The sequence below is a fragment of the Desmodus rotundus genome, chromosome 5 (genome assembly GCF_022682495.2).
Source record: "Desmodus rotundus isolate HL8 chromosome 5, HLdesRot8A.1, whole genome shotgun sequence".
Taxonomy (NCBI): Eukaryota; Metazoa; Chordata; class Mammalia; order Chiroptera; family Phyllostomidae; genus Desmodus; species Desmodus rotundus.
Window position 1 is genome coordinate 7,601,484 of NC_071391.1, and position 22,945 is coordinate 7,624,428.

General features: G+C 52.2%; 2 protein-coding genes across 3 annotated transcripts; one reads left to right on the plus strand and one right to left on the minus strand.

Annotated features, from left to right (window-relative positions):
* The first annotated feature begins 6 nt into the window (after positions 1 to 6).
* FTH1 (ferritin heavy chain 1) lies at positions 7 to 2,666 on the plus strand. Its single transcript, XM_024574485.3, has 4 exons — positions 7 to 341; positions 1,670 to 1,816; positions 2,119 to 2,244; positions 2,345 to 2,666. The coding sequence occupies exons 1-4, from the start codon at positions 231 to 233 to the stop codon at positions 2,504 to 2,506; spliced, it is 546 nt and encodes a 181-aa protein (XP_024430253.2). The 5' UTR covers positions 7 to 230; the 3' UTR covers positions 2,507 to 2,666.
* A 115-nt stretch (positions 2,667 to 2,781) lies between these two features.
* BEST1 (bestrophin 1) lies at positions 2,782 to 13,360 on the minus strand. Of its 2 annotated transcripts, XM_024574261.4 has the most exons (11): positions 13,283 to 13,360; positions 12,104 to 12,294; positions 10,747 to 10,841; positions 9,998 to 10,231; positions 9,279 to 9,433; positions 8,841 to 8,918; positions 8,350 to 8,502; positions 6,910 to 6,990; positions 6,425 to 6,576; positions 4,103 to 4,756; positions 2,782 to 3,100 (listed from the first exon to the last, which is right to left on the minus strand). In XM_024574261.4, exons 2-11 carry the CDS (start codon positions 12,253 to 12,255, stop codon positions 3,082 to 3,084), a joined length of 1,773 nt encoding a protein of 590 aa, XP_024430029.2. In that variant the 5' UTR covers positions 12,256 to 12,294; positions 13,283 to 13,360; the 3' UTR covers positions 2,782 to 3,081. The 2 variants fall into 2 exon arrangements, with proteins under 2 accessions (XP_024430029.2, XP_045039380.2); XM_045183445.3 differs by lacking the exon at positions 6,910 to 6,990.
* Between the last annotated feature and the right edge of the window lie 9,585 nt (positions 13,361 to 22,945).

A 22,945-nucleotide genomic window follows, 5' to 3' on the forward strand; every position in this document is an offset into this window, starting at 1 on the left:
GCTCCTGCTATAAAAGCGGGGTGGCTGGAGCCTGTGCCAGAGTCTTCGCCGAGAGTCGCCGTGGTCTCCTGCTTCAACAGTGCTTGAACGGAACCCGGCGCTCGACCCCCCCCATCCCAGCCTGCTGCCCAGATCCATCCTTCTGCCACCTCCTCACAGCGCCCTCGGACCACCACAAGGTCCCCGCCACCGCCCCAGCGCCGCGGAGCCGCCTGTTCTCAGCCGCCATCATGACCACGTCCGTCTCGCAGGTGCGCCAGAACTACCACCAGGACTCGGAGGCCGCCATCAACCGCCAGATCAACCTGGAGCTCTACGCTTCCTACGTCTACCTGTCCATGGTGAGGCCTGGCGCGGTCTCCCTGGGTGGCCGGAAGGCGAAGGGGTGGGTGCAGCCTCTCGAGGGTGGGGCGGAGGTTGTGGCTACCGGTCGGGGTCTCCTGCCCTCCTTCCCCCTCCCCAACCCATGTGCGCCAATTGGGAAAATGAAGGCTGCTCCAAGTATCTCGAGACTTGTCTTGCGCAGAAATTCTGGGCACATCGCCCTTTCCGATTGCCTCCTGGGAAGGCTTCCTCATAGGCGAGGGCCGCCTCTGTGCACCATTTTATATTTAAGGAGAGCCCATTTTCTGGAAATCCTGGGACTGCATCCCTTAGGAACTGTACAATTCTGCAGTTAGGAAGGTGGATTTTTGCATTTCCACTACTTCTGAGTCCGATCGCGTGCCCCCGAGGCCCTTGGTTTGCTCGGCTAAGGGGCGGAGAGGTCCAGCTCCCATCCCCCTGGGTATGGCGGAGCCTGCTGGGTAACAGGTGTCGAATAGCAATCTTGGGGGCTGGTGCAAAGTGTCTTATCCCCGTGGTCTTATCTGGCCACTGCCCAGCAGCTGTCTCCACCCCTCAGCTCTGCTTATCTCTAAGCCTCACAGGAACTGCAGTTATCTCTAGAAATCTCCCCTTCTGTGAACACTTAAGTAGTCTTAATCAAGCATCCCAGTGCCTGGGTAATTAACTCTTTATCTTTTTCATGTCTGAGAATTGTAGCCCTCTCATTGAACTCTCAGTTCTTGGATAAAATCCACCACCAATTACTGGACAAGGGGTTTTTCCCTAGAATTGGTGGGATCAGTTTTCCAAAATCCTTAAGTTATTTTAGGATTGTGCAAATTATCCAAGAATAGACATGTTCCAGATGGATTTGAAAACAGGTCTGGATTTCTGTGACTGTCATTCCGTTTCAGGAACTCCTGAATACCGCAAGTGTCTAAAACTGGACTCAAGTGTTTGCTTTCTGCTGGTAGTATTTATCCACATTAGCACTGCTAGCAGTTGTGCCTTGCCTAGCGGGTTAATTTTAGAAGTCCAGTCTGCCTGCAAAGCCGGCCAGCTCACGTGCGCCTGGGGTTATCAGGGAGCAGGGGGAGAAGGCACTCATCGTGCAGGGTAAATACTCCAGCACCCTCGCCAGTGAAATTAGACGCTGGCTCTAAGAACTTCACGGCATACGGGTCCCAAAGATGTGTCATACTGGAGGCAATTCCTGCGATCTTCTGAAGGTTCCTTGTAGTTAAACTTCCATTTTAAGTACCAGGTTTCATTTTTGTATTAGAGAGTAGAAACCAGTCCAGGAACACAGCCCGCCCCTGACATGTTTGCGTTCTACTTTTAGTCTTACTACTTTGACCGCGACGATGTGGCTCTGAAGAACTTCGCCAAGTATTTTCTTCACCAGTCTCACGAGGAGAGGGAACATGCTGAGAAACTGATGAAGCTGCAGAACCAACGAGGTGGCCGGATCTTCCTCCAGGACATCAAGGTGAACGGAAGATCCTAGGGTTGGCATGCTGCGTGATTTTTCTAGCAGTCCTCAGGTGTCAGGTATCCCTCAGTGACTAGCAGTTTCCTTTTTAAATGATGAGACTTTGGCTTTGTGCTTCTTATGCCCATCACCTAAGCCAAAATGGGCAAACTGTAATGGGTAAGGGTGTTAAATTGGAAACTTCTCAAGGGAAACTTAAATGTCTCTTGTCGAAAGGTTACATCGTAGGTGCCTGCGGAATTGCCGTGGTTTACTTGGTAGAAACTGCAGGTGAATTGACCTGACTTCCTCTTCTTCAGAAACCAGAACGCGATGACTGGGAGAACGGGCTGAATGCAATGGAGTGTGCACTACACTTGGAAAAAAGTGTGAATCAGTCACTACTGGACTTGCACAAACTGGCCACTGAAAAAAATGATCCTCATGTGAGTACTCGCCACCGGGGAGCAAACCGAGGAACTCGTGCTCCTTAGTTGGCTGGGCAAGTTCGCCAATAACTTTCTTCCCCGTTCTGTTTTTTTCTAGCTGTGTGACTTCATCGAGACTCACTACCTGGATGAGCAGGTGAAATCCATCAAAGAACTGGGTGACCACGTAACCAACTTGCGCAGGTTGGGGGCCCCCGGAGCCGGCATGGCAGAGTATCTCTTTGACAAGCACACTCTGGGAGACGGTTCAGACAGCTAAGCCTTAGGCTGCCTTCCCACCGCCACGGGAGTGACCTCCCTGGTCACCAAAGCAGTGCGCGCATGTTGGAGTTACCTTTACCTTTTCTATAACCTGTACCAATCATCCACTTACGTCCTTCATTTGTACCATTCCTTCAAATAAAGTGATTTGGTACCCAGCTGTTGCCTTTGAATTCTTGGTAGGGGCTAGCATACCAATTAAAATGAAACGCCTAAGAGAAATTGTATTTGTGGAAAGCCTTAGTTTATTAATAATCCTTTAGTTAAACTTTGGAAAAGATACCAAGGCTTTTGGTGTGCGGAGTGCAGACAGGACTGAAGGACTCCTGAATCTGAATTCCGCGTTCTGAATTGCGTTCCTAGTGCTTTGTTCCCGCTTCCATTGTGTTTACGTGCAAAGGTCGTCCAGAAGCTAATGATTGTTGGTACCCATCAAGCTAACTTTAATTCGGGCTGTTGCAGGGACATACTTCTCAGTGTGGACAGCTATGTGGCTACGACTAAATCAGTGTCCCGCTGGTGTACACGCAGGAAGGACCAGGCAGGTGAAGCGTTCCCCCCTTGGGAAACGGGCTAGGAGTGTGCCTCCTCCCTGTGGGAAATGAGAAAATGTACATGAATGTGGAGGAAAACTTCGTTCCAACACCGGATTAGCTGCAGGAGGAGAGCAAAGGTTGAGACACTAAAAGAGTGAAAACCAGCAACTAGTGCCAGGAGGATGCAGAGCCATTAATACCCTCTCCAACAAGCTGCAGTGACTGGTCTCTGTCTAGCTCTAGAAGCAAGACAGATGGCTGTCCTTTTGGGTCTTCAATCCAAGCTGTGTGTTCTGACCACAGAAGCAACTGCTGGAGAATCTAGAAACAGGAAGTTACACACCCTCATGGGGGTAGGGTGGGCTGGGGTGGATGTATAATTGGCTGAATGTCTAGTAGGTGGAATAGAGGGAAATGACCTGGGGGTTTTGTGACAGCTTGGATTGACCCCAAGGAAGCAGCAGGAGCACACTTAAGTCCTGCTGCGGTCCCCGAAGCAGATACCTCAAGGGACCTGCATGCCCTCACCATAACCATCTGCCAGTTCCCAAAGGTGTGGCACCCTTTGCAGGAATTTCAGGGCCACTGAGTGGTCTTGGAGGAGCGTGTATACACACGTTCCCGGCTAAGCCTGGGATGAGTTGAATTTGGGGGCTATAGCCTAGAGCCCCTAGTTCTGCCCCATGATTTTGTGTCTGCCACACTGAGCTAGATCCAGTGATAACAGCTCCCCATCAAAAGCCTGGCCTGGTAGCCCTTCCTCTGGCATCATTCCTGCAGCTTTATCTCCCTTCACCCAGGTCCCAGGGACTCCTTCCTGCCGATGTCAGGCTCTTGGGTGGAATGAGCAAAAGTCCCCAACACTTCCTTAGGGCCCATGCTTACATGGCCAAATGTATGTCCCAAGCCACTGCTGGGCACAGGCGCAGCATCCTCAGGCAGTGACGGAACCATATGGAAATCATGGGAGGAGGGCAGGCTCAGCAAGGGAAGCTGGGGAGGGTGGGGAGGTGTCCAAGGAGAGGGTGCGCTGACCCTGGTTTGGGTAGAGGACACACCTGTTTTCCAAGGCCCAATAGGGGTCGTGATGATCTTCGAGTGTGGTGTGTATGCTGCTAGTTGATGGTGTATGTGGTTCTCTGAGGTGACTTCCAGGGGCCTCTGACACATCAGTCAGGTTAAACTCGACAGTTTTCCTCTCGATGTGACACAATTCCAGGTGCTCCCCTGAGGCCCCAGCAAAGGCTGGGGGCGAGTCAAAGCTGTTCCTGGTCCCCGGAGTCACAGGCTGTAGGCTCTGGTCTTTGACAGTGCTGTCTGCGCCGGAGACCCTGCGAAGACTTGAGGGTGCTGGCTGTCCTGGTGGGAACACCATAGGGATGGGGCTGAGAGGTGTCTGTGGGGCACTGTGGGAGCCTGACCTCCTGTGCAGTGCAGCGGACTTAAAGGCCTCCTCCCCCTTCAGCCTCCAGGCCTTGCTATCTTCCTGGTCCCTAGAGCTCTTTCCGAGCCCCCTGAGGTTCTCAGGCTGGCCCTCAGGGAGAAGGACTTCTTTCTTGGGCAACAGTAGTTTGGTCTTTGAGCTTGTCCTGGGGGGCTGGTGATCGTGGGACTGCAGCCCCAGGAAGCGGCTGATAATGCCATTGTGAGCACCTTCCTCCTCCTCCTCTTCCTCCTGATGGGGCTGGAACTTCATCTCTTCCTTTTGCAGACTGGAAATAAGCAGGAGACTGACTGAACCAGACCTTATTTCTCCTTCCCTCCCTCTTCTCTCTCCCTCTGGCCCAAGGTCAAGGACACACACTGGTCCTCACAATGCCCCAACTCACCTTTCTCCTGATCCCTCCTGTACCTCCTGATTAATTCCTCCAGGCCTGGCTCACCAAACTGTTGTTCTGTGGCTCCCTCTTGCCTATGTTAACATTCAAACTCCCTAGCATTGAAGGGCTTCCTCTTCATCTATTCCCTTTCACCTGCCTCACTCCAGGCAATCTGAATCACTGGCTCCCAGATAGGGGTGGTTAGATGAAGCCCAGGAGGGATTCTGGGCAAGCCAGGGATTTGTGGTTCCAACTGGGGAGCAACACCCCTAAGGACAGAAGTCCGGCTTCCTGGGAGCCCAAGGCCTTTACTCTGCAAGAGAAAGCCTGCCTACCCTGGAGTGTGGCCTGCCCTTGCCCTTGTCCAAATTCTCCCCATGCTTCAAAGCCCAGCTGCAGGCACAGCTAGAGGCTACCTCCCAGGTGGCCAACGGTGCCCTCTCTTCTATGTCGTGTCCTTTTCCCAGGCCTCCAGGGCCTGTAGTGCCTGTCCAGAGCTTGAGCTCCCTCTAAATCCTGTGTTCCTTGGAGGCGTGGCCTATTCATTAGTATTTTCTGTTACTTCCCCTGTCTCTCCAACCTTCAGCTGCTGGAGTGCAGACCATGTAGAACTCAAAGGCAACCTCCAGAAACGTTTCTGACCTAAGCATGCCTTCATCTGATCACTTTCCCAACCCTTGGTCACGCAAACTAGGGAACTCTAGGTAATTCCAGTTAGAGCTTAATAGGATATCCGGTTCTTAAAAGAACAAGAAGAGAACAGAGCTTAATACTGCAACATGCACCCTGACATGCACCCAAGTGCTTGCCATTCTCATCCCAGAAAGACAGCGCTGTCTGGGGCAGCCCTTCAGCCCACTGTGGCCCAGCAGCAGCTCAAAGGGGATTCTCTGCAAATCAGGGAGACAGGACCCATGTGGGGGAAAGTTTGGCTGCTGTGGGTGATCTGGGGCCTTTACTCTGAAGCGCAAAGTCTACCCAGAAGGTGCCTGTGATGACTCAGCCTCCTGCTGGGCATGCCTTCCACCCTTCCCCCTTGGCAGGCCCACCCTCTCTCATCCAGACACTCCCATCCAGACACCATGGCTTATCAGAAAACAATTCTGGACTGGAGTCAGGAACCAGGCCCCGACATCCCAACTGATCTCCGATCACTGACTGCCCTTGAGAAAGTCCCTTCTCTCTCTGGGCCTCGGTTTCCATCTCTGGACACAAGGGCTTAAACCGAAGGTACCTAAGAGCCCTGAAGCAGTACAAGGTAAGAGGGAAAGGTGTGCAGGTGAAGCAGACATGCCTGGCCCACATGTGCTAGTGGCTACATGGTGGTGGGCTGGGCAACTTACTTAACCTCTCTGAACCTGGAGTTAATCATCTGAAAACTGGAGATAACAAACCAAGGTTATTGGGAAGAAAAAAACAGTTAACATATAAAGAACTTAGTATGGCACCCTGCACTTAGTAAGCACCCAGTATGCACTAACTAGGCCATTCTAAGTTCCTAGGCAGGCCTTTGCACGTGGGGGGTTTTCTCCACCCACGTGGTTCCCTGGCACTGCCCACCTGATATTGAAGGTGGAGCCAAAAAAGGAGGGTCGGCGAGACTGGGCAGAAGCGGCCGTGTAGGGGGGCTGTGGTTCTGGATCATTCCAGTACATGTCCTGATCCATCGGGGGCAGGTCCTGGTGCATCTCACCCACAGCCAGCAGGGACACCTGGGAGCCCGGACAGAGACAGAAGTCCAACAGAAAGATCAGCCCAGGCAGGACCATGAATGTGCCAGATGACTTAGAGAGGCTGCTTCTGTGTTTCTGAGCCTCAGTTTCCCTACTTGCAAAATGGAGAGACTTACAGCCAGCTAAAGCCTCAAAAGTTGGGGTGAGAATCCTGTGAGTGAATGGTTGATGGGGGAGGGAGAGGGGAGGCAATTCACTGTCAGGTCTCTACAGAATTGCAGGGCCTCCCTCCCTGGGTCCGGTTTGGGCATCTCCCTCCCTGGGTCCTGTCTGGTGAGCGTCCATGGGACAGGCTCCCTCCCACCCCCATACCTGCAAGCTCCTGTCGACAATCCAGTTGGTCTCAAAGTCATCATCATCCTCCCCAAACGGGTTGATGAGCTGCTCTGCCACCTTGGGGGTAGGTGAGGCTCTGGAAATCCTCAGGGAGAACTCCTTGCAGTCTTGCTTCTCACCCTTAAACCTCTGCTCCTGGCATTTCCACCCCCAACCCTCTCCCAGATGTCCCTCCTGCCTGACCATTGTCCCCAAAGCTGCTGTGTAAGGGCTCCAGCCTCTCGCATGTGAGCACCCAAACACATCGTCTTTCCCTTTGAGACACCGGGCCTTTCTGGCTCCCCTGAGCCAGTCCCTCCCACCCCCTGAATGCCCAGAGCTGTACTCAGCCCAGTGGCCACCTTTATTTGCCCTCACCACACCTTACCTGCAGTGGCAGGATTCTGTTCATTCATTCAGTTACTCATTCATGTTTCCAAACATTCATTTATTCATTATTTTATAATGCAACAGACTTAATGCTGAGGCTGTGCTGCATTCAAGGGGAGGCCAGGGGGGCAGATTCCCGGGCACTGGCCTCTGAAGTCTCCTGACTGAGCCCTGCCGTGGTGGCGAGTGCAGCGTACTAAGGCTCAGGGGACATCCTGCGAGCCACTGGGGCACCACAGGAGAATTTCAAGCAGCAAAATGGTGTGGTCTGGTTTGATGTGTGGATAACTGGGGGAGGAGGAGAGGGGATGGCTCTGTGTGTGTGAAACATGGAGAGGAAAGAGAGGGGGGTGGGGGAGACACCACCACCAGCAAAAAATAAAGGAAGAGAGGGAGACTGGGTGGGAAATGGATGGAAAGATAAAGAGACGGACAGAACACTGTTATTCAGAATTCCTGTTAGAAAGAGCACTGGTTGTGTGGGAAGGAATCCTTGGAAAAGCCACTTGCAGCGGGGCCAGGGACCTCCATGCCCCCACCAGGGACAACTTGAGGAAAGAGAGGTGGTGCTTATCTGCCTTCTAAAGGGGGAACGCCAGGGTGAGTTAACCTCAGGGCTTTTGTTTTACTAAGCAGAGGGAACAAATTTGGGACCACATGGCTGGGGACAGTGAGAAGTCACCTCACCAGCAGGGCCTGCAGCTGTCACTCTTATTCCATGCGTGCCCCTTGTTCTGAGCAAACAAGTGGACACCATGCTCTTGAGGAGGTCTGCCATCAAATGGTCAGACAACTGAGCTTCCCCTGCGTCTTTCGTGCCTGCTATGGTCCAGGCCCCAGGGGAGCCGTTGCCCTCAGATGCGGGTCTCACACAGGTCCCGCCCCCTCCTGGGGCTCAGTTTCTTTGTATGTAAAAAGGTGGAGAGACTAGAGCACTGTGGGGTCAGGACCCAGTGCACCACCTTCCACACCGGGGACCCTCCTCTCCTGGCTGGCCATGACCCCTCTGGCCACACCCACAGCCCAGCCCTGTCTTGGGAGGCTCACCTTCAGCCAGCCAGCATAGAAGAAGAACTGCAGGAATGTGAAGACGGGGACAAGGAGGTCCAGCTCGTGGCCAGGGTAGGCCTTAGCTGGGTTCAGAAACTGCCGCCCAATCAGGCAAGCCAGGAAGAAGCTGTACACCGCCACGGTCACCACCTGGGCAGGAAAGGAGGCAGTGGGAATGGGCAGGGTGGGGACCTGGGGTCCAGAAACTCCTGAGGCTGGGGGGGGACAAGGACTTGCTCTGACTCACACGCTCATGTGACTTTGGGTCTCTGTGATCTCCTTAGAGTGGGAAAATCCCCCAGCCTCCACCAGGCAGGAGCCTGGACTCTGCAAACTGGACCTGAGAGAGAACCTGCACAGTGCAGGCCCACCTCCCAGGGCGAGCCTCTTTCTCAGCCTCTAAGAGAGTCCTTCCCATCACAGGCTGCTTCCTGGGACCTCCTAGCCTCTGTTTCCCACAGGGGCAACTTCATCAGCCTTGTCCTCACCTGCGTGTACACCAGCGGGACACTGATCCAGTCGTAGGCATACAGTTGTCCACACTGCGTACGCAAGGTGTTCATCTCCTGGGGGGCAGGAGGGAGGGTTGGGGTTCTGACCAGCACCTGCCCTCCCAGGCTCCTCCCAAGGTACCGGGGTCTGGGGCTCATGGTCCTGCCCCAGACCTGTGGCCATAGGCAGCTCACTTAACCTCTCTGTGCCTCAGCCTCTTCATCTATCAAAAAGGAACCAGGTTCTCAGGGGCTCACTTTCAGGAGGCAATAGGAGGGGACTGTGGGAGGGGCCATGCTGGGTTGTGGAATCCTACTGGAAAAGGTCCTACAATCCCAAGGCAGGCTCAAGCCTCCTCTTTGTGGGAGGCCTTGTTCCACCTGGGGCACAGCCCACCCTGCTCTGCAGCAGCCCCATCTGCATGGTCGGCTCACCGTCAGCAGGCTCTGGAGCAGGACAGGGTCCCGGATTCGACCTCTGATCCAAGCTTTCACGGAAAGGTTGGCAAACCATACCCAGGGCACCCAGAACGTATTGTGTGGTAGGCTCAATTTTTCTAAATGCTTGTGTTCTGCAGGGGTCATAAAGCCTGTGGGGTGGAGAGAAGAAGCAGTGGGTGGGGAGGCCCACAGAAGGTGGTCCAGGGACCCAGGATTCAGGCCCTGCTGAGCCCACAGGGACTTCAGGAGCTCCTTTGCCATCCTCCTTCTTTCAAACAATAATTACTGAGGGCCTACTATGTGCTGTTCTGGGCTGAGAACATGAGACGGGTCTATCTTATTAACCAGGACCTGGTCAGGGAAGGCCAGAGACCGAGGTCACAGATGTACAGGCCTGGGAACAGAGTACAAGAGAACAGGATGGGGGATGGCAGAGAGAGGTGGACCCTAGTTCCTCACCACTTCCCAAGGCCCCCGGATCCCACTCTGTGATCCCGTCCCGTATCTGCTCTTCCCTCATCCCCCAAGGGTCCTTAGCCCTACCTCAAACCCCTATCCTCTTAGGGTAGCTTACTGGCCTGGCCCCGCCTTCAGGCACCTAACTCCACCGGGCCAGTTCTGCCCCCAGGACTCCACCACCTGCTCCTGGTTCCCACCCAATCCCCAGCCCAGGGGCGTCCGGCTCCACCCATCCCCAGCTCCAGCCCCCCGACCTGCTTTCACCAGGTGCTGGGAGCTGGGGAAGCGCTTGTAGACCGCCGCGCTGACGCTGCGCAGGATGAGCACGCTGCCCAGGTTGGCGTAGCGCATGAGCGTGCGCCGCAGCAGGCGGCCTTGCTCGTCCTTGCCCTCCACAAAGCCGGACACCAGGTTCATGAGACGGTCGGGCCACGGCAGGTTCTCGTACTGGTTCCACCAGCGGGTCACGACCAGCGTCACGTAGAAACCTGGGCAGAAAGGGCGCGGGGCAAGGGGCGAGGGCCCAGGCTGCGGCCAGAGCCTAGCGAGGGCAACGCCTCCGTTTCTTCTTTCTAACGGGGGCAGGTCCAGCCTCATCCCTTTTGGAAGATGCTCCCAGGGAGGCGGCGAAGGTCATCAGAGCCTCGCATGGAGGCGGAGATCCTCGAATTACCCCTCCCGTACCCCGCCCCTGTCCAACCCAGAAATCAGGCAGAGCACCCTCCCTCCCCCTCCATCCCATTCTGCCTGCGCAGAGGCTCCAGGAACCGTGATGTCAGCACTGCCCTCAGAAACTGAGGTCTCGAGTGCTCGCAGCAGGAATCCTTCCTAGGTCTGATGTCAGCCCCTCTGGCTGCAGTCTCCCCGTTTCCCTGAACTCCCGAGAGGCATTGAAATGACCACGCGCGCCACGCCCGACCACCCTCCTACCCCCCCACCCCCCGCCAGCTCCTCCTGGTCCTAGCAGCCATGGGGACCTGGACATCCCGAAGAGGGAGCTCACCCAGCACGAAGGAAATGGGGATGAGCTGGATGTAGCTGTCGCAATACAGAGTCAGCTTCTCAAACATCACCTGCTGTTCCTCTGTGAGGGCCATCCTGGGGAAGGGGTGGGGGAGGAGATAGCGGAGACCGCCCGGGGTCCAGCCAGGCACGGGGTACAAGTGTGGCTGCCCCACAACCTCCCCATTCCTTTTACTGCCCCCTCCAGCCTGGACTGCCTGCGCCCGGTTCCGCTCCTTCCCTGGTAGCCCTGAACCGCCGAGGACTTCCGAGGACTTCCGAGGCTGAAGGAGGTCCCCGGGGAGGGGAAGTGGAGGAAGGAAGGTCCCGCTGGAGGAGTCCCTCTTACGTACCCCCTCCACCACGGGCCCTGCCAGTCCTGCCATTTTCTGGGGCCCCTTTTAAAGGATCCAAAGAGCAGTTGCTGTTGTTCCTTTTAAGTAGGTTGACCAAAGGGTGTTCGGTCTTTAGAAAAACGAAGGGTGGGGAGGACTGACCAGGCAGAGCACGGAGGGTTTTTAGCGCAGTGAAGCCGTTATTCACAGCACTGTAACAGTGGGTACAAGTCCTGCTGTGTCCAAACCCACAGAGTGTAGGACACCAAGGGCGAACCCGCCTGTAATCTGTCAGGTGGGCTTTGGGTAAGAATGACACGTGTGTCCACGTGGGCTCATCTCATGTAACATGTTCCGCTCACTGTGCTGCAGGGTGTTGGTAGTGGGGAGGCTCTGTGTATGTACATGGGGGTGGGGGTGGGAAGATACTCTGTATCTTCCGCTCAGTTCCGTTGTGAACCTAAAACAGCTCTAAAAAAGGTCTAATACAAGAAAACTGTATTAGTGCCCTAGTAACAATCAAAGAAAACCAATGTGCTTTGCGGTTAGTACTATCACTATGAACTCAAGACTTTTTATGTACTTGATGTTTTCAATCTGTTCAGTCATTACTGCTTTTTCTACTTCAAATGCTATCATATATTTATCATACATTCTGTGATTATATCTGTCCTATTTTTATTGTTTACATAAACATTGTTATTGAGAAAAATAAAAAGTACTGTCTGGACCCGTGAGCCTGGGTGGAATTCAGGAACACAGGCTGGCTGCCTGGGACCAGGTAAGGCCTGGGTCCCAGGACCTGCCCCGGGTTGGAGGAGTGGGTGTCTGAGGTGCTTCCTCCCAGTCTGCTTCCTTTTCTCTCCTCCCCAGCCCTCAGGCTGGGCCACAAGCTCAGCTAAGCCTTATCGGTCTCTGGTGCATGGGCCTCCTGGATGGCTTGGTGGTCTCCTAGGAGTTCCGAGCCCCAGCCGCACCCCTCCCAGGACCCATAGCAGCCCTCAGCCCCCTGCCTGCCTGTACCTATAAATACAGCGGATGGTGTAGTAGCTGAGCAGGAAGATGAGGAACTCGCCATAGAGCAGCTTGTAGATGCTGCCTCGCCAGCACAGCAGCAGGCGGGAGAAGGAGCCTAAGCGAGCATTAGCCACTTGGCTTGAGTAGGTGACGGTCATGGTCAGGCACTGGCTGGGCTGCTGCAGGTGGGCTGGGTCCTGGTGGGCAGAGAGGGACAGCGGTGGAGGGGCCGGGAGAGAGCAGGAGCCTTGGTCAGAGCCTGTCTGGGGCTCATGTGTCCCCTCAGCCAGGATCCTGCCCTGCTCTGGACCTCGGCTCTTCCTTCAAGACACTGAGATGGGGGTGAGGTGGCCTCTACGGCCCTGCCAGCTCTGACTGTCTGGGGGAGGTAGGAAGTGAACCCAGAGGCCTCCCACAACCTTGGCAGGGAAGACATAGCTAGGCCTGTGCCCTTACATTGCCTGGCAAAGACAATGGCAACAGTGCACACTGGGCCCAGTCCTCTGCACGCTCCCCAAGCTCCCTCAACCCACCCTGGAGAAAGAACTGGTAAGAGGCTTGCTCAGTCTTGTCTACCATCCCATCCCCAGAGCCCAGAACAGAGCCGGGTTGGCAGAGATGTTTCCTGAAGGGTGGCCCCTGGGCCTTTCCACCTGCTGATATTCCTGCCTGGGGGATGCTCTTCCTTATCCGACTCTGTGGCTCATTGCCACTTCAGGTGACCTCTTCAGAAAGAATATCCCCAACCACCCCTACCTGAAAATAGCATCCCAGTGCCACCCACACTTTCTGTCTTCTCACCTTGCCCAATTTTTCTCCACAGCCCTTAGTCGTGTTATACTTGAAATTATATTTTGTAGACTATCTGCTTGTTCACTGCCTATTCCTGCCTTAGAGTGGCGGCTCCCACTGTGCTCTCAAAGGGGGTGCCCAATAAAAGTCTACAGGAGCCATGACTGACGCCCACCCTCCCCCACTTGCTCTGATGCAGCTGCACTGGCTCTCTCTCTGTCTAGTGCTCACCAAGCTCTTCCCCACCCAGGGCCTCTGCACAGACACACAGGTGCCCACACACCTGCACATGTGTTGCCTGTGTATGCATCACACACACGTGTGCTGGGACAGTTATCCACCCCAGTGGCCCTCAAGGCCCCAGCCCAGCCCACCTGGACAACCTCTACTCACAGGTGGAGCTCCGGGCTGGTCGGGTGATCCTTCAAAAGGGTCTGGCCACTAAACTGGTGGGACTCTCTGGGGTTCTGTGGCCAGTGTCCCTGCCTATATTTAGGGGCTGGCACTGCCCCTGTGGGTGCTAAGTGGTCACTTGACTCCCTAAACCGTCACCTCCACAAAGGGGCCCTTGTGTTTCCTCCTCATAATCTGCCCATAAGCAGCAGCCAGCACAGTCCACCGGAACCCCTCTAATTCCTTCCCAGCAGGGCGTGGGGCTGACATTCCCGGCAACCCCCCTCCACCATGGCCCCTGCCAATCCTGCCATTCTCTTGGGGCCCTAAAGTCCAGAGATTGAGGGATTCACATCTGACCCTTGAGGTCTTGCAGGGAATGCTGTGGGGAGGAGGGCCAGAGCTGTCCCCAGAGGGGGAGCCTCCGCCCAGGCCCTGTGGGGCTCTGGTAGCTCTGGGAGCCACACTTGGAATTCCTGGCTCTGCCTCCTGTGAGTGGGCCTCTGCTCCTCTCTAGACCTCAGTGTCCCCATCCGCAAAAGATGGTGTTTCTTTAGAATTCCATCACCTCAGTAAGAGTGACAGATTCTGCGTATACCAGTGAGGAGCTCTGATTGGCTGCTGGTGACATCAGCTCTTCAGGCTGTGACTGGCCCACAGGACACTGTAGGTTGGTTCTGAGCTAGGGAAGGAGAAGGCGGGCAGGGGGCTGCTGTGTGTGGGCCGGACGGTGCACGGTGACACAGCAGCTCTGGTGATCCTGCTGCTGGCTCCCAGCCAGCCATGAGAAATGTGAGTGAGTACCCAGGTCCTCAAGGGCAGCTGGTTAACGTCTCGGCAGCTGGCCCCGCACATTTCAATGCATCAATCCATACTCAAGGGCCCTCCTAAACCACTGGAAGTGGTGCATCCAGGACATGTTCCTCTTGAATTAAGGAAAAGCTTAAAACAGGGGTGGCACTTGGTCTTCCGTGGCCATGAGAAGGGCTGGGGACAGTTATTAAATGTGTGGCTTTCTCAGGGTCCTTCTCCAGAGTGTGATTCTGTGACATAGGGGATGCGCCATTTCTAACGGGCACTGTGGGGTCACGATGCCAGCAGTCTTCTGCCCACATGTGGTTCAGAAGCCCTGAGTTACAGTCTGATCTCGAACTGTTACAGAGCACCTAGGGGGAGGGGGCAGGAAACAATATACTGTTACCGAATGGACCCACCCTTGTGCTTCCAGGGTCCCCCACCCTGTACCAGATTCGCCTTGCCCACTGCCAGGGAAAGACATCTCTCAATGCCATAGATTGGTGAAAAGGAAAGGGATTACTTATTTAAAGAATTATACAAACTTACGAGGAATGACTTAATGTCTTCATTGAGATCCCAAAGTCCTTTAGAATACCCACAAACACACAGTCCTTTATTCCCCCTCTGCCCAGTCCAGGGTACCGTATCTCAGAAAAAGAAATCGAAGTCCGTCCGTGGTTCTTCTCTGCCCAAGACGTGTGGTCCCCAAAAGATGCCACATGACTGCTGTGCCTGGGTTTAAATCCCAGCGCCAGTCTTCCTCTGCCGCACCATTTCCTACTCCGCCCACAATTGGCCACAGCTGCCAGCATTCCCGTATTTTTCCAGCTTCACTGGGCTGCCATAGTAAGTCCGGGCAGGTGTGGCCCTGTGGTGTGCATCCAATCATCTCCAAGCTCTTCTCAATGGCCCTGCTCCATGCTTCCCAACCCCCAGCTCAGGCTTGTGGGGGTGAGGACATCCTATATATATATATTTTTCTAATATTTCCTGGACACCAAGTTCTGGACCCCATTGCAAATCCCTATTTGGGCCCCCCCTTTGGCTGCACCGTGTTACAGAACCTGAAAATAAATTCCCCACCCCCTTCCGCTCTCTCTGACATACTCCTACGTGTAACAATGCTGAGACTGCAGGTGATTTTAGTGCATGCCATTTTTGCCTCTATAATTTAATGCCTAGAAAATATTATAATTATCTCACAATGACCTTGTTTTTTGTGGGTTTTTTTTCTATTCCTGACAGACATATGAGTATCTGAGGCAGTCTCTCAGAGAACAGGGACAGCCCTGGAGGAGTGTTTGTTGCATCCCTGCCTCCCTCTGCAGTTGGTGGTAACTGGGTTCTTCCATGTGACCACAAGGAAAGCACCCAAGGACCCATGCACAAAAGACTGTAGGGCAGCAAGATGTTTTATTCTTGTGGAGATGGGAGCTGCCGCTGGGTTTCCAACGTCTCATCTGCCTCCGTCCCGCCATGGAAAACGTCCAGCCGAGTGCTCGGCAAGGCCAAGACGAAAGCCAGCATCCAGAGTTTCTGCTTCATATTAAAGCTCCGTGCAGTCCAGCATCCGGCCAGCGTAGTGTGTGTTTCCAGCCGTAGTCCATTTCGGCTGCCCCCTGGTGCCTGCACGGAAAGTTGTGCGGCCATGGGTCACGTGGCTGCTAGGGCCACAGGGAGAGAACAGGCGCATGCAGCCAGCGAGTGCCAGCCAAGAGCAAGAGGGAGAGCTTAGTCCTTTTGGAGCCCATGCGGTCTGCTGCGGAGCTAGTAGCCGCTAGGCCCACGTGGTCTCGTGCTCCTGGGAGAGAGAGCGCATGATCAAACAGGGTGCGCGCATCACCAGGTGGGGGGAGGGGGGAGAGAGAGAGAGACAGAGAGGGAGAGAGAGACAGAGAAAGAGAGAGAAAGAGAGAGAGAGAGAGAGAGAGAGAGAGCCCTTCTTTGTTCCCCTGAGGTTATGACCAAGAGCTTGGATTTCGGATGGACCAGGTGCTTTCTCAGAAGAATCAGTCAACTTCCCAAACTTTTGGGGGCTTTCATAGGTCCATCTCCTAGTTAGACTGACAGGCCTCTGTGGTCCAGCACCTCCCTCTGTACCTGACCCCCCCATCAGTACCAGAGAGGGGGAGGGAGGAGTGTTAATCCCCTTGGTGGAGAAATGCTGTGGCCCTCTGGAGTGTGAAGCTGCAGCTCCCTGGGTGAGCAGGCACACAGCAAGCACACAGGCTTATTTATGCTCCCCAGTTTATCAAACTCAATGTCTAGTTCCCTTTGCTCTCTTGCCTTTATCAACATCTAGCTAAACGCCGATGGTAACACTGTGATGCGGGAAACACCTTTCCCATCACTCTCCTTAATCAGACCAGGGAAAGGGGCACATTCACCCGAACCTCAGTCTCCTCATCTGCAAAATGGGACAACGCCACCTACCTCAGCAGCCAGGTGAGAAGGCTGGACAAGAAATATTTTAGTCAACTCTCCAAACCAGTGACTCTCATGCCTGGCCGCCTGTCAACTTTTCCCGGACTACCTGCAAACCCAGGCTGCCTCTACACACCCCTGCAGATTCCTTTAGCCTGGACGGGGCCCAGGTGCTGGTGTTTTCTTCCAGTTCCCCAAGCAAATCTAGTAGTCTGGGTTGAGAAGAAATATTTCCCTGCCTTATATTCCCTCTTCCCCCATCAACACACAACATTTGAGAGAGCTTCCCACTTAGCAGATGATTAATAAATATGTATTTTAATTAAAACTGAAACATGTGCCTGGCACCACGCCTGGGGCAGAAATGCTCACTCTCTTCGTGGAAGGAATAAATGAAACACCAGCCTTCGTGGGGTCTCTGGCTTTTGCCTCCCCTATGGTGTCCACTGGAGGGAGCCCTTGACTAGCTGGCTCTAGAGTCCCGGAAGCTTGGCCACGCTGGTTAGAATCTGTGCGGACCCTGGATCTAGCCCTGGATGGCTCCTTCATCTCCTTGACCCTGACCAGAAGCTGTAGAGCCACGAGAGGGAGTTGGCAGACACTGGAGTGCCCCCTCCCTTTCTCCTGAACTGAGGGTTTCTTCACAATATCCCCAAAGTCCCGCTAGTTCCCGCTGCCCCAGGCTCCCTTCCCCTCCCAGAGGCCCCAGGATATCGCCGGAACACCCTGAGCAGCTGGGTGCTCCAGGCACCCTGCCAGCACTAAGCACAAGTCACAGCATTTCCCATTGGGTCTCGGCCATGAAAATGTTCCCAGCCAGCCTAGGACAGCTTGGGGACACGGAAAAGCCACGACAAGCACTGACTGACCCAAGTCATGCTTGGACAAGGGGCCCCAGGATTGACTCCTTCCAGGACGGGGTCAGAGTCGGCCTCTTCCGCTTTCCATTCGCAAAGCAGTTTATTCAACAAACCATTTCTGATGCCCAAACTGGGACTATGCTAATTCCTACCTCTGGGAATTCATAGTCAATTTATCCAAAGGAATCCAAAAAGATGTGTGCATTCCTGTGGTCACCGCAACATTATTTACAATAGCCAAGATATGGACGTAACGCTGGCGTCCTTCGATAGATGAGTGCCTAAAGGAGATGGGATGCATACGCACAACGGAATATTGATCGGCCATGAAAAAGAATGAAATATTTGTGACAACATGGATGGACCTCGAGGATATTATGCTTAAAAAAATGTCAGGCAGAGAAATACTGTATGATTTCACTTATATGTGGAATCTAGAAAACAAAATCAATGAACAAGCAAAACAGAAACAAACTTACAGATACAGAGAACAAACCAATGCTTGCCAGAAGGGAGCGGGTAGGGCGGAGTGGGGGCGCGGAGGTGAAGGGATTAAGATGTACAAATTGGCAGTAACAGGATAGTCGCAGGGATTTAATGTACAGCACAGGGAATATAGTCAGTAATATTGTAATATCTAGGTACCGTGCCCGGTGGGTGCTAGTCTTATCGGGGTGATCACTTAGTTAGTTATGTAAATGTCTAATCACTAGGTTGTACACCTGAAACTGATATCATATTGGATGTCAACTATAATTGAAAAATAATTTTTTGAAAGAATTCATAGTCAAATAAAAACCAGGGAAACAAATAACTCTGACACAGCACATCAAGGCCTAATATCTGTGCCAAGTACACTGAGGTCAGGGAAACTTTTACAAAGAAGGGAGCATTTGAACTGGGTCTTGCAGCATGAGTAGGAGTTCGTCTAAACTGAGAAGGGTGGAAGAGCATTACATATGAAGGGAATAGACCGTGAAAAGGCACAGAGGAATTACTGAGCAATGGTTCAGTATGGCATTATTGTTCGTATTTTAGAGAGAAGGATGCTGAAATTCAAGGCCTGCCTTATCCTAGGCCACACAGCTGTAAAGGGTCAGGTTGGGACTGGACTCTGGTGTTCTGTTTTGGATCCTGTGCCCTTTCCATTACCCGTTCTGTCACCTCAGCAGTGGAGCTCAGGGTCTGAGCGGTGGGGCTTACATGTCAAGGTAGTGGTTTCTGTTGGGGTTGAGGGGAGGTTCAAGGGATGGAGGGGACCTGGAAGAGACTTGCAGCACAGCCCAGGCTCTCGAGCGCCCCAGCACCGAGAGAGCCGTGTCTGGGGCAGGTAGAGCAGAGCTGGGCAGGTGGGTGGAAGTTCCAAAGGCAGAATGCAATGGCCTTCTCATCTAAGATCACCATGGCAACAGCATCATCACAGAGGGTTGCCACTGTGCCCTTCCAGGGCCTGCCTCAGCTGGGCAGGAAGAAGGGGACCCAGCGTGGCTGGGGGCAGTGGGCAGGGGCCCCCGGGGTGGGCCAGCCAGGCCTGCGTGCTGCCTCCAGGTGCTGCGTAGGGCACCTGGCAGCCCACACCCCTCTCTTGGGGCAAACACAGAATAAACAGTCCAGAAGCCAAGAAAGAAAAGGAAGGACTTGGCACAGCCGGACAGGGGAGGGAAGGGACACTGCCAGCCTAGGGCCTGGAAGCCAGTCAGACAACACCTGCCGCCTGGCCAGGCAGCCCTCACCTCTGACGGGCTAGACAGACTCAACGTTCAAAGAGATGAGCCCATGAGCCTTGGCTCCTACAGAAAGACACGGGGACCAGAAGAGGCAGCGAGAGGCTGGGACGGGGCTGGGTCCGGCCTCACCAAGCCCAGTCCCACTGGCGACAATGGAATAGCATGGACTAGGCCAGAGCCAGTCCTACGAGAGACGCAAGGCCCAAGGATTCACCACAGCCTGGGGACAACGTTGATCCCCGAGCTGCCCTGTTGCCATGGACTCTGCCCCAGGGAGGCCAGCCAGGTGAGGCACAGACCCGGTCCACGTCCCCTACCCCCATCCACCCTGCCTGCTGGGAACTAGGGCCTGTGGGCAGGTGAGGAGGAGAAGCAGCGTCACAGGTCAACCTTCTCCTGGAGAAACACACTGGGTGTGGGAAGACCTGGAGCTGTCACTCATTCAGTGCAAGTCAGCGTGGCCTCAGGTTTCCTCATCTGTCGAATGGGCGTGCTAGCGGTTGGCTTGCCATGAGAGAAGGGGAATTTTCCTCATGGCTTCTCCAGCTGCTCATTTTGCAGACAAAGAACCCCAGGCCTAGAGAAAGAGGAGGACTTGCTTCAAGTCCCCAGAATTAGTGTTGCAGCTGGGAGGGCTAAGGAGGTCGCCGTCTTAGTCAGAGCAGGGTGTCTCTTTACTGTTCCAGAACGTTCCTGCGGTTTCAGTTCCACGTGCTAAACGCAGCTGTGCTTAGCACTCTGGGTGGTCTGTGGGGAAAGGAGAAGAGACAACGGTTTCCCCCTATCTTGAGCCTTCTCCAGGTGCCGGGCAGCGCACTAGACACTATTAACAACGATCTTATCAGAGCAACCCCTGGGATACAGGAGGTGTTTCCGTTTGGGGGGCTGTTATTATACATTTATGTAAAGGTTTTGTTTAAACATCTGTCCTCAGTTCTTTGGGGAACATATCCAGGAGTGGAATTGCTGGGTCGGAGGGTAACTGTACGGCTAACTTTTCGAAGGACGGCCAAACTGTTTTTCCGTAGCGGCTGTACCAGTTTAAACTCCCACCAGCACTGCGTGAGGGTTCCCGTTTCCCCACATCCTCAGAAACACTCGTTATTTTCCTGTTTTTGTTTTAAATACAGCCATCCTAGTGAGTGTGCAGTGGGGTCTCAGTGGGGCTTTGATTTGCATTTTCCTCATGACAGATGGCATTAAACCTCTCGTGTATCTGTCGGCCATTTGCGTATCTTCACCAAAGAAGAGCCCATCCAAGTCCTTTGCCCATTTTTCAATTGTTTATTGTTGAGCTGTAGGAGTTCTTTATATGTTCTGGATCCCAGACCCTTGTAAGGTGTGTGATGTGATTTATAAATATTGTCTTCCACCCTGTACGTTGCCTTTTCATATTCCCAAGAACGCCATTTGATGCTCAAAAGTTTTTTCATTTTGATGAAGTCCAGTTTACTGATTTTTTCGTCTGTTGCTTCTGTTTCAATGTCATTTCTAAGAAACTATTTCCAAATCCAAGGTCATGAATGTCTGCCCTTTCATTTTCTTCTGAAATTTTTTATAGCTTTAGCTCTTACATTTAGGTCTTTGACTTATTTTGAGTTAATTTTTGTACGTGCTATGAGGTAAAGGCCCAGCTTCATTCTTTTCTGTGCAGATGCCCAGTCGTCCCGGCACCATTTGTTGAAAAGACTGCTCTTCCCTCATTGAGTAGCATCAGCACTCTTGTTGAAAATCGATTGACAGTAGACGGGTGTGTTTATCTCTGGACTATCGCTTCTGCTCCATTGGTCTGTATGTCTATTCTTACATACTCATTGCAAAATTCAGTTTGCTAATCATTGCATTTAGAATGTTGGCACCTAGAATTAGTGACGTTGGCTTATATTTTTTTATTCTCATACATCCTTGTTGGGTTTCTCTTTTTCTTTTTAAAATTAATTTTGATTTTGTCAAAGTAGTAACATGAGTATATAATTTAAAAAGTCAGTGGTTACAAAAGGGCTTATAATGAAACAGCAATTTACTGCTCCACCACTCCCTCCCCTGCAGCCCCCTGTAGCTGTGCCGTCTGGGATTTACGCATCTTCCTTATCTTTTAAGTAACAAGACTATGCAGACAACTTTTTAATAATCATTTAATCTATTGACTTTTATTTTTAAAGATTTTATTTATTCATTTATTTATTTATTTACTTTTAGAGAGGGGAAGGGAGGAAGAGAGGGAGAGAAACATCAATGTGTGGTTGCACTTCATGCACCCCCTAGTGGGCACCTGGCCCACAACCCAGGCACGTGCCCTGACTGGGAATCAAACCTGGGACCCTTTGGTTCACAAGTCAGTGCTCACTGAGCCACACCAGCCAGGGCTAATCTATTGACTTCTTATTAGGAGGATGAAGGTTTAGTTATCTGATACGGTTGTGGGTTAAGACAACAAGGGCTAAGGAAATATTTGACCTTTACATTTTTATGCCTACTCAAATGTTATTCATTGTTGAGCACTTTAGAAACTATATTTTCTATTTTTGGTTTTCTCTAAAATTTCTAATTTTCTTGTTTATTTGTTTGGTATCTACCTGTTGTTAATTCTTCCCACACCTTCCAATATCTTCGATCACATTAGTTGATCTATTAGTTCCAATGATTTCCAGAGACATCATTTCTAATGACCATCATTCTTCTCCATCTGGGCTGGTTGCTCTCTGTACTGCTTGCTGCACAGTCTTTGTCCAGGAACTTTGCTCTTGTCCTTGGAATAATCTTTCTCATTGTCCTGGGTTGGGTTCTTTGTTTTCTTGTATCTTCTGTCTGTCTTTCCTATGGTTCACTCTTCTGTTTGGTTGAATGCACCCTGTGATATTTCATGAGTTCAGAATGATGGTATACAAAGTGATGGTGGCAGAGGTATGGCCATGACTACTCTCAACGTACCAACCTCTTGATCGTCTCTCTTCCAGTTTGGACTAGTTCTCATCTTTGCCTACGCAGGATCCCAAGATCTATCATCCTGAAGGTTCCCTTTCCTTTTGTTCTATGGTGGCTTTCCTATCTCCTACCCTGGGTTTTTTTTTTTTTTCTGGTTTACTCCTCGTTTTGTTGGAGCACATCCTTCAGTAGTTCCTGAGAAAGAGTATAATGAGAGTTATGTTTTTTGAGATCTGCTTATATACTTGAATGATAGTTTGACTGGCACAGAGTTCTAGGCTGAAAATAATATTCCTTCAGAATTCTGAAGGCATTATCTTCTTGATTCTGTTGTCTCTCCTGAGACATCCAAATCCATTCTGATTCCAGACCCTTTGATGTTAAGGATGTTAAAGCTTGTAAAACTTGTAAGATCTTCTCTTTGTCCCCAGTTTCCTAAAATTGTGCACTGATGTATCTTACTAGTATTTTCATTGGCTCTGCTAGGCACGAGTGGGCCTTTTCAATTTGACAAACCATTTCCTTCAGTTTGAGGAAAGGATCTCAAATTGTGTATTTGATGTCTTATTCCCTCTACTTTCTTCTGTTCTCTCTTTCTGAAATCCTTGTTTTTCAGATATTAAACCTCCTAAATTTGTCCTCTAATTTTGTAAGCCTTTAGTTTTCATTTCTTTATTTTTGTTTATCTTGAGACCTATTCCCTCAATTTTGTCTTCCAACCCTTCTTCACAGCTCTTGTTTCTGCCATCATCTTTTCCAGAAAATATTAATTTCCAAGAGCTCCTTTTGTTCTCTGAATATTTACTTGTTTAAAAAGCATGTTCTTGTTTCATGAATGCAACAGTTTCTCTTCTTTCTCTGAGGTTATTGATGATAGAGGTTTTTTTTTTTTTCTGAGCCTCTGTTTCTTGCAAGTTGCTTTTTTTTCC

What these genes read in the sequence shown, in the direction of transcription:
- FTH1 (XM_024574485.3), top strand. Translation starts at nt 231, where the DNA reads ATGACCACGTCCGTCTCGCAGGTGCGCCAGAACTACCACCAGGACTCG. An exon ending in CCTACGTCTACCTGTCCATG is followed by an intron (nt 342 to 1,669) that starts GTGAGGCCTGGC and finishes TTCTACTTTTAG; the next exon opens with TCTTACTACTTTGACCGCGA. An exon ending in CTGAAAAAAATGATCCTCAT is followed by an intron (nt 2,245 to 2,344) that starts GTGAGTACTCGC and finishes GTTTTTTTCTAG; the next exon opens with CTGTGTGACTTCATCGAGAC.
- BEST1 (XM_024574261.4), bottom strand. Translation starts at nt 12,255, where the DNA reads ATGACCGTCACCTACTCAAGCCAAGTGGCTAATGCTCGCTTAGGCTCC. An exon ending in TCCCGCTGGTGTACACGCAG is followed by an intron (nt 8,503 to 8,840) that starts GTGAGGACAAGG and finishes TTTCCTGCCCAG; the next exon opens with GTGGTGACCGTGGCGGTGTA. An exon ending in GGCTCCACCTTCAATATCAG is followed by an intron (nt 4,757 to 6,424) that starts GTGGGCAGTGCC and finishes GCTTATTTCCAG; the next exon opens with TCTGCAAAAGGAAGAGATGA.